Source organism: Porites lutea, chromosome 12 (assembly GCF_958299795.1).
Source record: "Porites lutea chromosome 12, jaPorLute2.1, whole genome shotgun sequence".
Classification (NCBI taxonomy): Eukaryota; Metazoa; Cnidaria; class Anthozoa; order Scleractinia; family Poritidae; genus Porites; species Porites lutea.
Genome location: NC_133212.1, coordinates 18,314,494 through 18,327,531, shown reverse-complemented (window position 1 = coordinate 18,327,531; position 13,038 = coordinate 18,314,494). Strand labels below are relative to the sequence as shown.

General features: G+C 38.2%; 1 protein-coding gene across 4 annotated transcripts in view; it reads left to right on the top strand.

The window, feature by feature from the left end:
• The window catches only part of LOC140953975 (DNA-binding protein RFX2-like), a 44,620-nt gene extending 33,234 nt beyond the window's left edge, over positions 1 to 11,386 (top strand). For all 4 annotated transcript variants that reach the window (XM_073403362.1, XM_073403361.1, XM_073403363.1 and 1 more), the window contains 14 exons: positions 35 to 248; positions 1,021 to 1,202; positions 1,748 to 1,864; positions 3,048 to 3,232; positions 3,944 to 4,002; positions 4,168 to 4,301; positions 4,659 to 4,813; positions 4,912 to 5,009; positions 5,531 to 5,680; positions 6,698 to 6,781; positions 7,105 to 7,229; positions 7,831 to 7,984; positions 8,571 to 8,652; positions 9,980 to 11,386. In XM_073403362.1, coding sequence (XP_073259463.1) covers positions 35 to 248; positions 1,021 to 1,202; positions 1,748 to 1,864; positions 3,048 to 3,232; positions 3,944 to 4,002; positions 4,168 to 4,301; positions 4,659 to 4,813; positions 4,912 to 5,009; positions 5,531 to 5,680; positions 6,698 to 6,781; positions 7,105 to 7,229; positions 7,831 to 7,984; positions 8,571 to 8,652; positions 9,980 to 10,074 — 1,834 coding nt within the window. In that variant the 3' untranslated portion in view covers positions 10,075 to 11,386. The remainder of the gene's footprint in view (positions 1 to 34; positions 249 to 1,020; positions 1,203 to 1,747; positions 1,865 to 3,047; positions 3,233 to 3,943; positions 4,003 to 4,167; positions 4,302 to 4,658; positions 4,814 to 4,911; positions 5,010 to 5,530; positions 5,681 to 6,697; positions 6,782 to 7,104; positions 7,230 to 7,830; positions 7,985 to 8,570; positions 8,653 to 9,979) is intronic.
• The last annotated feature ends 1,652 nt before the right edge of the window (positions 11,387 to 13,038 follow it).

Here is a 13,038-nt window from a genome sequence, read left to right as displayed (position 1 = left end):
TAAAACAAAGCTATTTGCTGTTTTTTTTCTTTAGGGCAAATGCCTATCACTACAATGATGGCACAATGTTTGCTCAGCAAGCAACAACACCCTATCTTGATCCTGGGCAACAGAATTTCACGACTGTCACAACACCAGGGGCTGTCTCGAGTGGACAGACACTCCTCCAAGTTAACACTCCAAGTGGGCCGACCATGCAAGCTCAGAGGCACCCAATAACCCACACAACCAGGGCTTCTCCTGCTACAGTAAGTGAAATGAAGGATAGAATTGATTTGCCCAATGTCAGCGTGACTTGGATTCCGGTTTCCACATGTTAGCGGGTTTATGGATTCCTTGATCAAGCTAAATTAGGGATCCCATGGCCCTGGATTATGACAAAAATAAATTCCTGGATTTTGGATTCCACAAGCAAAAATTTTCCAGGTTATGGAATCTGAGTAACTTTACATGGGGTGTCACATCTATGAATCTACTAATTTGCCCATCTGGTTTCTCTGTAGTCCCTCTGGTTGGAGGACCCAACCAGCGTTATAGAGCTGTCATGGCTTGAAATCCCATTAGGGTCTTCATTATTTCTGTCCCCCTATCGTGACATGAGGGGCATTAATTTTATATTCCTCAGTCAGTGTAAACCATCTTTGTGCCCCTTTCCCCACCCCTACCCTCTTGCGCTAACAGTCAATAAGTCCCCCTGGGGTATTTTTTCTTCTGCACACTTGATAGTCTCTTAAGAGAAATTAGAGGCTTTGTAAACTTCTTCCTTATTTCTTTACATATCTTTAGTTCCAACTAGAAAAAATTGTATTTCATCAGTTCCTTTGCATCTTTCAGAAAAGCTCATATAAAAATCGTAAATAACTATTAATACTCTGTTATGTGTCATTGTTTATAAGCTAGCCATTATCAGGTTTTGAGAGCTTGAGAAAAATCATTATTCATGGTTTCGTTTGATGTGAGATTTTACTCTGCAGCATAAAAAAAAATTATGTAGCTTACTGGTCTTTTGTTTTTCTCAAGGTACAATGGCTGGTAGATAACTATGAGACAGCAGAAGGAGTAAGCTTACCACGTAGTACTCTGTACAACCATTACTTACAACACTGCCAAGCTAACAAGTTAGATGCTGTGAATGCTGCAAGCTTTGGAAAACTTATCAGATCTGTGTTCATGGGACTGAGGACCAGACGTCTGGGCACAAGGTAACCAGCCTGTTGTATTAAACTGCTATAGAAATAATAAATTGTACTGTATTTGTTATAAAAGAGGGGTGTTATTCAAAGGTTGGTGCTTAATCCAGGGTTCGTACAGGTCATGAAAAACCTAGAAAGTCGTGAAATTAAAGAATTTCATTTTCCAGGCCTGGAAAGTCATGGAATTGAATTGTCGGTCCTGGAAAGTCATGGAAAGTAAAAGTTATGTTAGATAGATTAAATACTGCAGATGTTACAGCAAGGACAATGTAAGACAGAGAGGACTATTTATAAATGACACAGATTTTAGTAGACACCATAGTTTGTGTCTGTTGAACTGAGTTAGGACAGAAAGTACTCTAAAACAAGGAAAGTTTTGAAAATGTTCGAAAGTGACAGCCAACCCTAAGGACATGGAAACCTTCAAAAGGTCATGGAAAAAGTCATGGAAAGTCATGGAATTTGAGAGCTGAAAAGAGTATGAACCTTGTTAATCGAGGTGTCTTTGTTATACTTCTTCAATGTGTTCATGATTGTGTGGTTTTGCATTGCAGGGGTAACTCCAAGTACCATTACTACGGAATCCGCATAAAACCAAGCTCTCCGCTCAATCAACTGTCTGATCATGATTCCCAAGTGGCCATGAGACAGTCACCCTCCACACAGAAAAGGTAGGTGTCCGGTGACTCACATGCACACGCATCTTATCATAATGGGTTTTAGCAGCACATATACCTCTCTAGTCCCTGGCTGTTCAAAAGTTGGGTAACACTGTCCAGTGGATATTTCACTATCTAGTGGATAAGTAGTCCGTGAACGGCAGACGTTTCTCCTCGCTCATCGCCGCTGAGGGACGCTTCGCAAGGAGGAACGTCTGCTACTCAGCGACAAAAATTCCATACTGATAATGTAAATCAACGTTTACTTAATATATCCGGTAGTCGTGGGGTTCCAAATGTAAATTTGCTCAATTTTACGTTTCTCATGGTCGATTTTGCTGAAGTGTTGTGTTCATCTGCGAATGAGCTCCAGCAAAACTCAAATGCTTCTTCCCGAGAAGACTATATTCCACAAACATTGACTGTTTTGTTAGAGATTCATCGCGTTTACATTTGACCTTTGCCGCCTTTTGTCTTTTGTCTGTCATTCGTAAACAATAGCTAGAACAATGAAACTACTCTGTTGACCAATGAGTGAGGAGAAACGTCTGCTGTTCGCAGGCTAGTGGATAAGTGTTACGGAGGTGTTATCCCCTGGAAATTGACAAACAAGTGGGTGGCACTATCCACCTTGTGGAAAATATGATTGTTTTTTTATGTTTCTGGGAAACTGCCCACCTACCCCTCCCCTAAGCCAACATTTATACTTACTTCTCACTTAGGGCAAAATGTTGGCTTAGGGGAGGGGTAGGTGGCCGGTTTCCCAGAAACGTATAATGATCCTTTTAGTGGATATTGGGGCTGAAAGGTGTGGTTCATACGGGGCATGCAAAACCTGGAAAGTTGGGAAATTTAAGAATTTCATTTTCAGGCCTGGAAAGTCATGGAAAATTAAGGCTTTACAGTCAAACCTAAGGTGGCTGTTATATTCAGGGTGAACACTATATACAGGGCCATTGGGCAAGTGAGCTTTAAAAGTTATTTGCTTGGCAAGAAAATCTACTTGTCCTGGAAAAGCAGATGGGAATTTTTTCGAACCCTGCACAGGATAGCAAAGTCAAGCTCATACTTGAAGGGTCACACTAAAAGATTTCCTACACAAAGTCAAAAGTCAGAGCTGCATAACCTGTCTCCATAATATATTTTATTGACACTGAAAGTAAAAGGTTAACTGCTATCGCTTTTATTTCCTTAGATTGAAGCCAGCTACAAGGTTGGAAGCATCAGAAGCAGGTGAATCAGCATCACAATCACAAGCTGTGTCAACAGACCAGCAGGCACAGCAGAACCAGATGCAGCAGCACCAGCAATACCTGGGTGACGTTACCCAAGGGCTGCCAGAATTTGATGAGCTGGACCTCAAGGATTGCCCTCTTCCAGGTTACGGTCGCTTAATATGTACATGTTCATCTACAGAGTTTCATTAACTTTTTCATGACAAGTCTCTCATGCATTTTAAATAGCCTTGAGATTAGTCCTTGAATTTCCAAATAATAATAATTAGGCCTTCTAAGTCCTTCAAAGTACACTTCCACCTACAACTTGTGGGCCCCCAACTGTATAAAAAGTAGGCTAGTACTATCCAGTAAGTGAAGCTAATATTCCAAACAGCCAGGGCCACGGTCATTTATTATACTTTAATTTATGGGCTTTCCTTATTGACCTGGTGTCATACCAGTGCCACAGTCATTTATTGTACTTTAATTTATGGGCTTTCCTTATCGACCTGGTGTCACATGTCAGTTTTTCAGGTGTATTAAACTCTATCCAGTGGATAGCACAGTTGGTTTGCCTAATTTTTACTGGAAAATGACTTTTCCAGTGGATTAAGCGCTTTCCAACAGTTGAGCCCTGGCAATATCCACCTTTAAACAACTGGGACCAGGTGTGTTTTTACAGGGTCGGGTAAAAATTGAATCTTATCCTGCAGGCTCTAGCATGTTGTCTACATGTACACTATGAAGGAGTTTTAACACTCCGTGGTTCATCATGTTATAATATTAGTATTTGAGCTTCCTTCTATGGCCAGAATATCCCTTCATCAAGTCATTCACATGGACATTAATATTTTAGTGTGTTTTCTTATTACAGAGGGAATTACCGATCATGATCTTGACACTTTCGTTGACATGTACCGCGAGCATTGTGAGGTAGGCACAAATAAACTCTCCATTTTGTTCTCTGTTATTATTTTCTGTATACTAGCTTACTCTTCAAAAGTAGGATTACATTTATTTTAGGTTACAGTTCTATGACTAAGGAGATGCAAGGTTGTTCTTTATTGATTTTTGTTTTGTTTGTATTGATTTGCACAGGCCTTTCTTGATGTTGTAGTCAATTTACAGTTCACACTGGTTGAGTCCTTGTGGCAGACGTTTTGGCGACATTCATCAACAGATACCAAATCTGGTTCTGGGGCAGAGGATGACGAAAGTAACCGAGATGGAGGGTAAGGATGTAGCCAGTTAAACTTTTTTTATTTCTCAAATTTTCAGCAAAAAAGTCGATGTAGCTAGTGTACACTGTACGTTGTGTAGGCCACCTGAAAGTACTACGCCTTTTATTTAAATCACCACACAGTTCACGAAAAGATAAAACTAAATTACTGTTTTTTTTTCTGTTTCATGCAAAGGTAAAAAATTCTAATGTTAAACAGACTTCAAACTCTCATATTTTTTGTTTGTGTTAAAAGGAGTTAATTGAATATGTACATGTAAAAGAAAATAATAAGAAATTAATGGAGAAGAAAGGGGCTTATGCAACCATAACATATGAATATACATGCTGTTTTGCTCTCTTTATACAGTGATGATGGAGAGTATGAGAGTAGACTTTCGCAGTCCAAACTTGTGCAGCTGTGTGAGTATGAACCAATAGTAACATTCGTCAAAGCCAGTGATCACCTTCTTTATCAAACTCTGGTGGAAATCCTCATTCCTGATGTGCTGCGACCAATTCCAGGTATGGTTTTGCCTTTTCAAATTTAAGCCCTGCTGCATATTTTTGTATAAGCAACCCATTTCATAAAAAGGATTAATATTATGGCTTCTTGCTTTTAGCTTCTCTGACACAGGCTGTGCGTAACTTTGCCAAGGGCCTCGAGGCTTGGCTTGTGAATAGCTTGGACCAAATCCCAAAGAAAATGTCAGATGTCAAAGTAAGTGTCACCTCATCAGTTACACGATTAATTATTAACTCTTTCTCTCTAAAACTCCTTGAGCTGTTTTTTTTTTTAAATTTTTTTTGCTGCCACAATAAAGTTTTTAACCGGGTAGTAGTGATTTTTCACTTTAATTGACTATACACTGTAGAGGGGAAGAGGATTTGGGAACTATTATAACCAGGCCATGTATAACCAAACAGCAATATTTTTCCAATTTCAATGTCCATTTACAGTGTATACAATGTATTAATAGTGAGCTTAAGCAATGAGAATACTACAGCTTTAGCTCCGCGACATCATGCAACCGGAAGTTTGATGTCTTGCTTAATGATGGAACACTTTTGTCTCACACAACAAATCTGAATGCCCTTGGTTTAACTCCCGCTGTACAATTGTCGAGTCAGAGCACTGGAAGAGAGAAATATGAACTTCCGGTTGCCATTTCTCACGTCTGGGACATCAACGTTCTCATTGCTTAAGGTCCCTAATGTTCAATAAATTCTTTGCCTCTGCAGGTGTCAACATGTAGTGCATTTGCACAAACTCTGCGTCGTTATACCTCTTTGAACCACTTGGCCCAAGCTGCCCGGGCTGTGCTGCAGAATTCCTCTCAGATCACTCAGATGTTGACAGACCTGAACAGAGTGGACTTTGCCAATGTGCAAGTAAGACTTACATTTTTTTATGCTATTATAGAGACCTTTAGATTTGAGGAGGAGGACCACTACAAGGAACCTCAAGTATTCTCCAAGCTACAGTAGATCCCCCAGAAAGTCGTTGTTGCTGTCGACATTGTTGTGGTTTTAAGCCCCCTATTGAAGGAAGCTCAGCTCTGAGCCTGTGAATTCCATGATGGCCATGGTTGGCCCATCTGGTTGGCTGGGAGCATACCTTAGGTACCAGGGGTCCCTGCGTGATGCTAGAGCACAACATCAACAGGGTTCTATCCAGGATTTATCTTTTTCCGAGTGGGGAAGCTAGGCATTTTGGGGGGAAGCTTCTACCCCTCAAATACCCTAGATAGAACCCTGGTTTGTGTGAGCTTGAGGAGTCAGCCTTACAAATGAAATGTATGATAACACGATTCAAATTGTAGGCCATTTCTAGCAAATCTGGGACCAAAAAGAACTCCTACAACAGGGGCAATTATCTTTTTATTTTTACTTTTTTATTATTGAAGCTTAAGTCAATACAATGCACAATATCAACAGAGAGAGACCCTCCAAAATTAAAATAAAGGTAATTCATACACAGGATGTTATTACTAATCAAAATTTAAAAAAAAAAAAAACACTAGCAAAATTCAACTAAACATGTCACACTTACGTGTAGTTAAAGGCTCAAGGATTTTTGAATGCTTGAAGGCTCTATGGATAACTTGTATTTCAGAAAAGCTTTAAAGGCTAGAAACTATACGGGTCACTTTCTTTGACAGGGCTGTAGGTGTGGAAATGAGCATCTGTCAGGCAGAGATTAAACGTATAGAAGGAATTTTTCTCAGGGAGATATCCTTAAATTTTATCATTATTGATCAAAGACACTAAGGGCGAGTTATTGTGATTCCATGAAGAGGTAAAAAGGTTCCAGAAGGAGACTGTGGACATGCTGGCATTCTACAAACAGACATAGGGTCTGTTGTTTTTGACCAACAATTTTAATTTCGGTTTAATTTCTTTTTCCAGGAGCAAGCATCATGGGTTTGCCAGTGTGATGACAGTATGGTGTATCGACTGGAGCAAGATTTCAAACTGACTCTCCAACAACAGGTCTGATATCATATCCTCTGTTCTTTTTCTCAGACTGAGTACATTTTATTCTGCGCAGTTTAAAGATTGTTAATTCACACAAGGAACCGAGGAAAAAAGTGCTCTGTTTTTTAGAGTACGAGAGTCTGGAATATTCTTTTGACAATGATAGGAAAGGCCAAAATCATTGTTTTATACATGCAACCCTCTGTACAGACACTTTTCAAGCCACCATTTCAATTTGACAGGCCAGTAGATGACATGCTGTTTGATTGTGGTATTTTTCATTTCCCTCAATATAGTGGTTATCGGCTTAAAAATAATGTCATTTTCAATTTTTGCAGAACTCGCTTGAACAGTGGGCTAGCTGGCTGGAAAGTGTTGTAGATCAGGTTCTTAAACAACATCAGGGGACTAATGAATTTCCCAAGGCAGCCAGGCAGTTTCTTCTTAAGTGGTCATTTTACAGGTAACTACCATCAACTTGCATCAAATGAAAAGAAGTGATTTCTTGGTTTTATGAGATCTGTCAAGGGATCTTGAGAAAGAGCAAGATGAAAAATGCCTTCTAGCTACAAAAACGTTTTCTAGAAGTTAAACGGTGGGATATTAGCACTCTAATATGCAAATCCTTCTTAAATGGACCTAAATCATAACAATGAATCTGATGCAAGTAAAATTTAGAAGGATTTGTGTGTAGTCATTAGAGCATGATAGTACTCACAGTGGAACCCCGCTTTACAGCCATCTCGGTAATACGGTAACCTTGTTGTTACAGCCACTATTTTGTCCACCTGGCAAATCAGCCATACATTTTCTTGTTAACATGGTGACAAGTTAACACATGTACGGCCAGATTTTTTGGTCCATTGGTGACCGTATGAACGGGTTTCCAATTTATAATATTTTGCCACCAGGTTGCATTAACATGCTAGTAGTACTTTGACTTGGATCTTTTTCCTTCCAGTTACTTCTTCCTTCAGACTCAATGGTAAAGAAAAAATTGATTAAGATCAATTGATATTTGGAAAGAGGTTCTAATAGTTGACTGTTTTGTTTGCTCCTTTTAGCTCTATGATCATCCGTGACTTGACGTTGAGAAGTGCAGCCAGTTTTGGTTCATTCCATTTGATAAGGCTTCTGTATGATGAGTACATGTTTTACTTGGTGGAGCATAAGGTTGCTAAAGCAATTGGTGTGTCCCCGATGGCTGTCATGGGAGAGGTGAGATTCTAATAGTGGAACTGTTTATCCCTTGGAGTGATTGGCATGTTAAATCTCTTTTAACTACATGAGAAAACAGGAAATGATACTCAGCGTTATTAGAAAGTTTTGAAGTAGACAGCTGAGTTGTCAAAGTAAGCGGCCAGTCCAGGGATATTTTAGTAAAAAATGCCAGCCATTAAGAAATCCCAAGCGAAGAAGCCGGCCAAAACTAACCAAGTAGGCACCAGTTTTTGCCCTCAGCCAGCTACTTTTGACAGCCCTGATACTCAGTGAAAAAGGTTATTGATTGTAATAACAAATTCTCCTTCCTAGTATCAGTGGCAAGGCTGTTCTCTAGCGGCACCCGGTTGCCTCTTGCGCCTAACTCCTGCTCCCAGGCAACTAGAAAATCTTAGATTGTTCATCGGAATCATTTTCTAGGCACCCTGGATTTCAAAGGTTCAAAGTACTGGGCTCCCTTCAATTTACCTTAGAGCACAGCCTTTATGAGGAATGCATGCCGATGAATTATGCCATAGTGATAGAATTATGTAAGGTTTGATTTGCTTCTTACATTAATGGTATCTTTTCCTCTTTTTGACAGTTTGTTGGGCTTGGCTCAGCATTGTCCATGGGCCTGGATTCAGTAGACAGCAATTTACTGACAGAGCAAACTGACTTAGCATGTAAGTAAAACCACTTATTGTAATCAACTTGAATTTTAAGAGGGGGAGCTTATACTTTTGGGTAATTCGGTTGCCAGTGGAATTTCCAATGGCAGCTGTGGTGTGATAGTTTTGACTTGTCATGCAGTTGTAAAACTTGTAATACTTTTGTTTGTGTTGCAATTTCCTTTCAATGAAAAACAAATTGTGTATGCCCATAGGAGTCCTCAGTCTTAACCTCCTGGTAGCTATTATGTATGCACTGCATTTACATGTATTTAGCCAGCATTTGTTTGGACTCCCACTAAGAATGAATGAAATGTATTGAATGCAATCTGCTCATGCGCGGTTTGACCACTATTTACTTGTACCACTTGTAACCTGATCATGTATGGTTTGATTTTCTGATCACGTGAAAATGCATTTTATTTGAGTGTCAAAATATTTAGCTAATGGGGACGATATTTTTATGTCTCGTAATGGAGACAAGACAGCAATTTTAGGAAGTCATTTGAGCCACGCAAAGATCTGGCCATTTGCAGGGCAATTAAAGAAAGTACAGTCAAACCTCTATTAAGTGGTCACCCTTGGGAATAAGCCAGGTGACCGCTTAATGTAGGTTGACCGCTTAATAAAAGTTTTCCAAAATTAAGCCCATAATTGATGTAGAAGTTGATGTAGAGGCCAAACTTAATCACTTTCTTTACAATTTAACGGTAACATGGGATTTGATAAATAAACGACAATTTTTATAGTGATACTGTGCGTAAGCAATTCCAAACCTTATCCAGAGAGATGTGTATTCAACACCAAGATTACAATGACCTGCAATGTTATTTTGCATTTTATGAGCTGTGAAAGAAACTAGGCATGCATCTCTTATCTTGTGTCACCGATATATTTTTTATTGATTGTTTTGTAACAAGGTGACTGTTTAACGGAGGTAAATAACAAAAATGTTAACCAATTGGGAAATCCAAACGTTGACTGCATTCACTTAATAGAGGGGACCATTGAATAGAGGTCACATTTGCAGTAAATATGGGAAGCAAATTGCGGGAAATTGATAGGTGACCGCTTAATAGAGGGTTGACTGTACTTTCATTTCTTAGTTTGTTTAAGACCCTAAGTATTGGTCCACCCTGATAATCTAACCCGCGACCTCCAGCTCTGCAGTCACGTGCTCTCCCAACTGAGCTAAACCTGCCACGGTGAAACTTACACAAGCATTAGAGCAAAAGCAATGTGACCTTGTATTGATCTTGCCAACATCCTTAACCTTCGTATATCAGTAGTTAGGCAGTAGGATTGATTAGTGACCAATCCTTTTTAAATCTTTTACTTGTAGATGGTTCCAAAGCTCCTGGGTCTGGTAGCTCTCCCACTAGGCCGTCAGGATCTGGGTCTCTGGAGCCAGAAGCTAAGCGACCCCGGCCAAGCTGAACTAACAGTAATATCTCACTTTGTAAATTAAGAACAGAAATATTTTATCCCCAAAATCTTTTGATGGTATAATTATTAATATGAAGTTAAAATGTTATTATAAAAGTAAACAAGAAACCATGTTTCACATATGTTTAGCTAACAGAGCAACATTTACCTTTTACTCATGGGAGTTAATGATCCTGCTCGTAAATTATTTATATTGTTATGATGTATGTAGTATACAAAGGGAGGATAAAAGTCAGATGAGCTAAAACCACAAACCAAAATAGGCCCTGTTTCCTGTAAAATCCCTGTAACATTAGTTTTAGTGACAGCACGGTGAGAAATATGAATTTTTAGACGTCTTATCTTTTTACTTGTGACAGAAAAAGAAAGAAACCGCAAATCTCTAAGCTACAAAAATTAAATCGAGGCCAGCGTTTGTAATGGAATCTCGATAAAATGAAAGTTAAAATAATGAACGATTTTCTTTACGCCAGTAAGAGTAAAACGAATAAAAAAGAACCTCGATATACTCTAACGTAACCTTGCTATAGCAAACATATTTTTCCAGTCCCTTGGCCGTTCGTTATATTGAGGTTCCCTTGTCGATCGTTTTTACTTTCAGCGGCTATACAAATTTCTTGAAACAAAAGAAAGTTTTTGCATAAGAAAAGAGTTAAATCACCACAGGAGTTCTTGGAACTCTAAGACGGCCGTCATTTCATTATTTTCCTCTCCACGTTGTGTGTAAAAATAAGGGAGATCAACATACATTTTCTCCCGACAATATCGTTACACAATCAAGACAAAAGGGTGTTGTGAAGATTAAGAAAATGATCACCTGAAAAAATTATTGATTTTACAACAAATTCTCTCAACTAATTGTATAAGGATATATAAGAATGAAGATCATTCTAGAGAATTTGTATGTGGATTGGGGCTTAATGAGTTTTAAAATTCATTTGTCGCCTCCTGGCAAAAGGTATTAATAAGGGGCTGCTGAATGCTGATAGAGAATGGCCCTGTACTTCCACAGAATTTCAGAGTAATGTTATTGGTTACAACTCAAAAAGTTAATTGAACTTAAATTTCTCTCCGTTGCTTTGCCAACAAAACTTTTGTGGGAATACCGAGGAAATAGGACCTAGGGAACGTGTTAACTCTCTTTCTCTTTATCATCTCTTCAGTAGATCTTATTGTAAACAGAAGAAATAGCCTTTTTGCAGTTGGGAATAGTAGGATACTTGGAATATTTGAAGTATGACAAACAGATGTCATAAGTGACATTTTGGCAAATGTTAATAAAAATCATCGTTAGAAGCTTTAATCAGCGTAGTTTTTTTCTACCCTTACTTCTCGTTTACGGTTAATTACTTGTACAAAAAATAGTTCTACCACGCTAGTTGTATCCATAAGAATTGCGTTGTGGGTTAAAATTTTATAGGTAATAGCATGATTTGTAGTGATATTTGGCATAAATACCACGAGTGATATTTCAAACTTGTTATACGTAATTTCACGAGCCGTTAGGCGAGTGAAATTTGAGACAATTTTGAAATATCACGAGTAGTATTTATGCCAAATATCACGTACAAATCATGCTATTAATTGTTTATTCTACTACCCTTAGAAGGTTTGTACTTTTCACATGTAGGTATTTCAAAATTAAGCTGAGATACCACTGTTCTAAGCCAATCAATTGCAGAAAATTCTCATGCATTAGTATAAACATATAAAACTTAGCCTCCTCTAGATAAACAAACCCCATCCAGCTCAAGAAAGCGCCCTTTTGAATTCGTCTTTCCAATGATGCTGTCGTCAATGAATTTTACGACTTTTCCTGGCCCCAGTTCTTCAAAAGGTAGATAGCGCTATCCGATGGATAAATCATCTATCCAGTGGATAACGCAATCGGTTTTCAAAAAACTTATCCGCTGAAAAGTGATTTATCCTTAGCGCTGCAGTGTATTTTTACAGTCTAACAAGACTTCTTTCCTTCCTAGAATAACACAAAATTTTATTTCTTCCTATATTTTACCACACAAAAAAAAAAAAAACAAATATGAAAATATTTAACATTTTTGACAAAAATCATAGACTAACCCCATTAAAAAACCATATTTTAACTCTTCTTTTCTTTCTACAATATCAGAAAATTTTATTTCTTGATTTATTTCCCACAAAGGGAAACTAAAAGTATTTTACATTTTTTAACAAAATCATCGACCCCCTCCTTTGAAAAAATAAACTTTTTTCTATCCACAATATCCAAACAATCGGTTAACCCCTTTAGAAAAACCTCAATTTTTCAACTTTTTGAACTTCTTGTTTTAATGGCCTACAAAGGCGTTTGTTCGTTCTAGAATATCGTAAAACACATTTTCCTGGCCTATATTGCCTCCAAAAAAAAGGTGGAAAAATGGCCAATTTTGACGAAAACAATAAGTTAAAGTTTGGAAAAATCTCAATTTTTCGACTTTTTGAACTTCTTGTCTTTATCGCCTAGCAATGCGTTTTTTCGGTTCTACAATGTCCTAAAACACATTCGCCTGGCCTATATTTGAACGTCTTGTTTTCACAGCGTAGAAGGGCGTTTTTCGGTTCTAGAATATTGTAAAACACATTTTCCTGGCCTATATTGCCAAAAAAAAAAACGTCGGAAAATGGCCAATTTTTGACCAAAACCATAGGTTTCAATAGCCTTGAAAGCCTTGAAAGAAGTTTTTTCGTTCTAGAATATCGTAAGACACATTTTCCTGGCCTTTATTGCCTAAAAACAAAAAGATAGAAGAATGGCCAATTTTTGACCAAAACCATGGGATAACCCCCTTGGAAAAATCTCAATTTTTTGACTTTTTGAACTTCAATTTTTTTATAGCCTAGAAAGGCGTCTTTTCGTTCTAAAATATAGAAAAACACCTTCTCCTGGCCTATATTGCCTAACAAAAAAAGATGGAAAATGGCCAATTTTTGACCAAA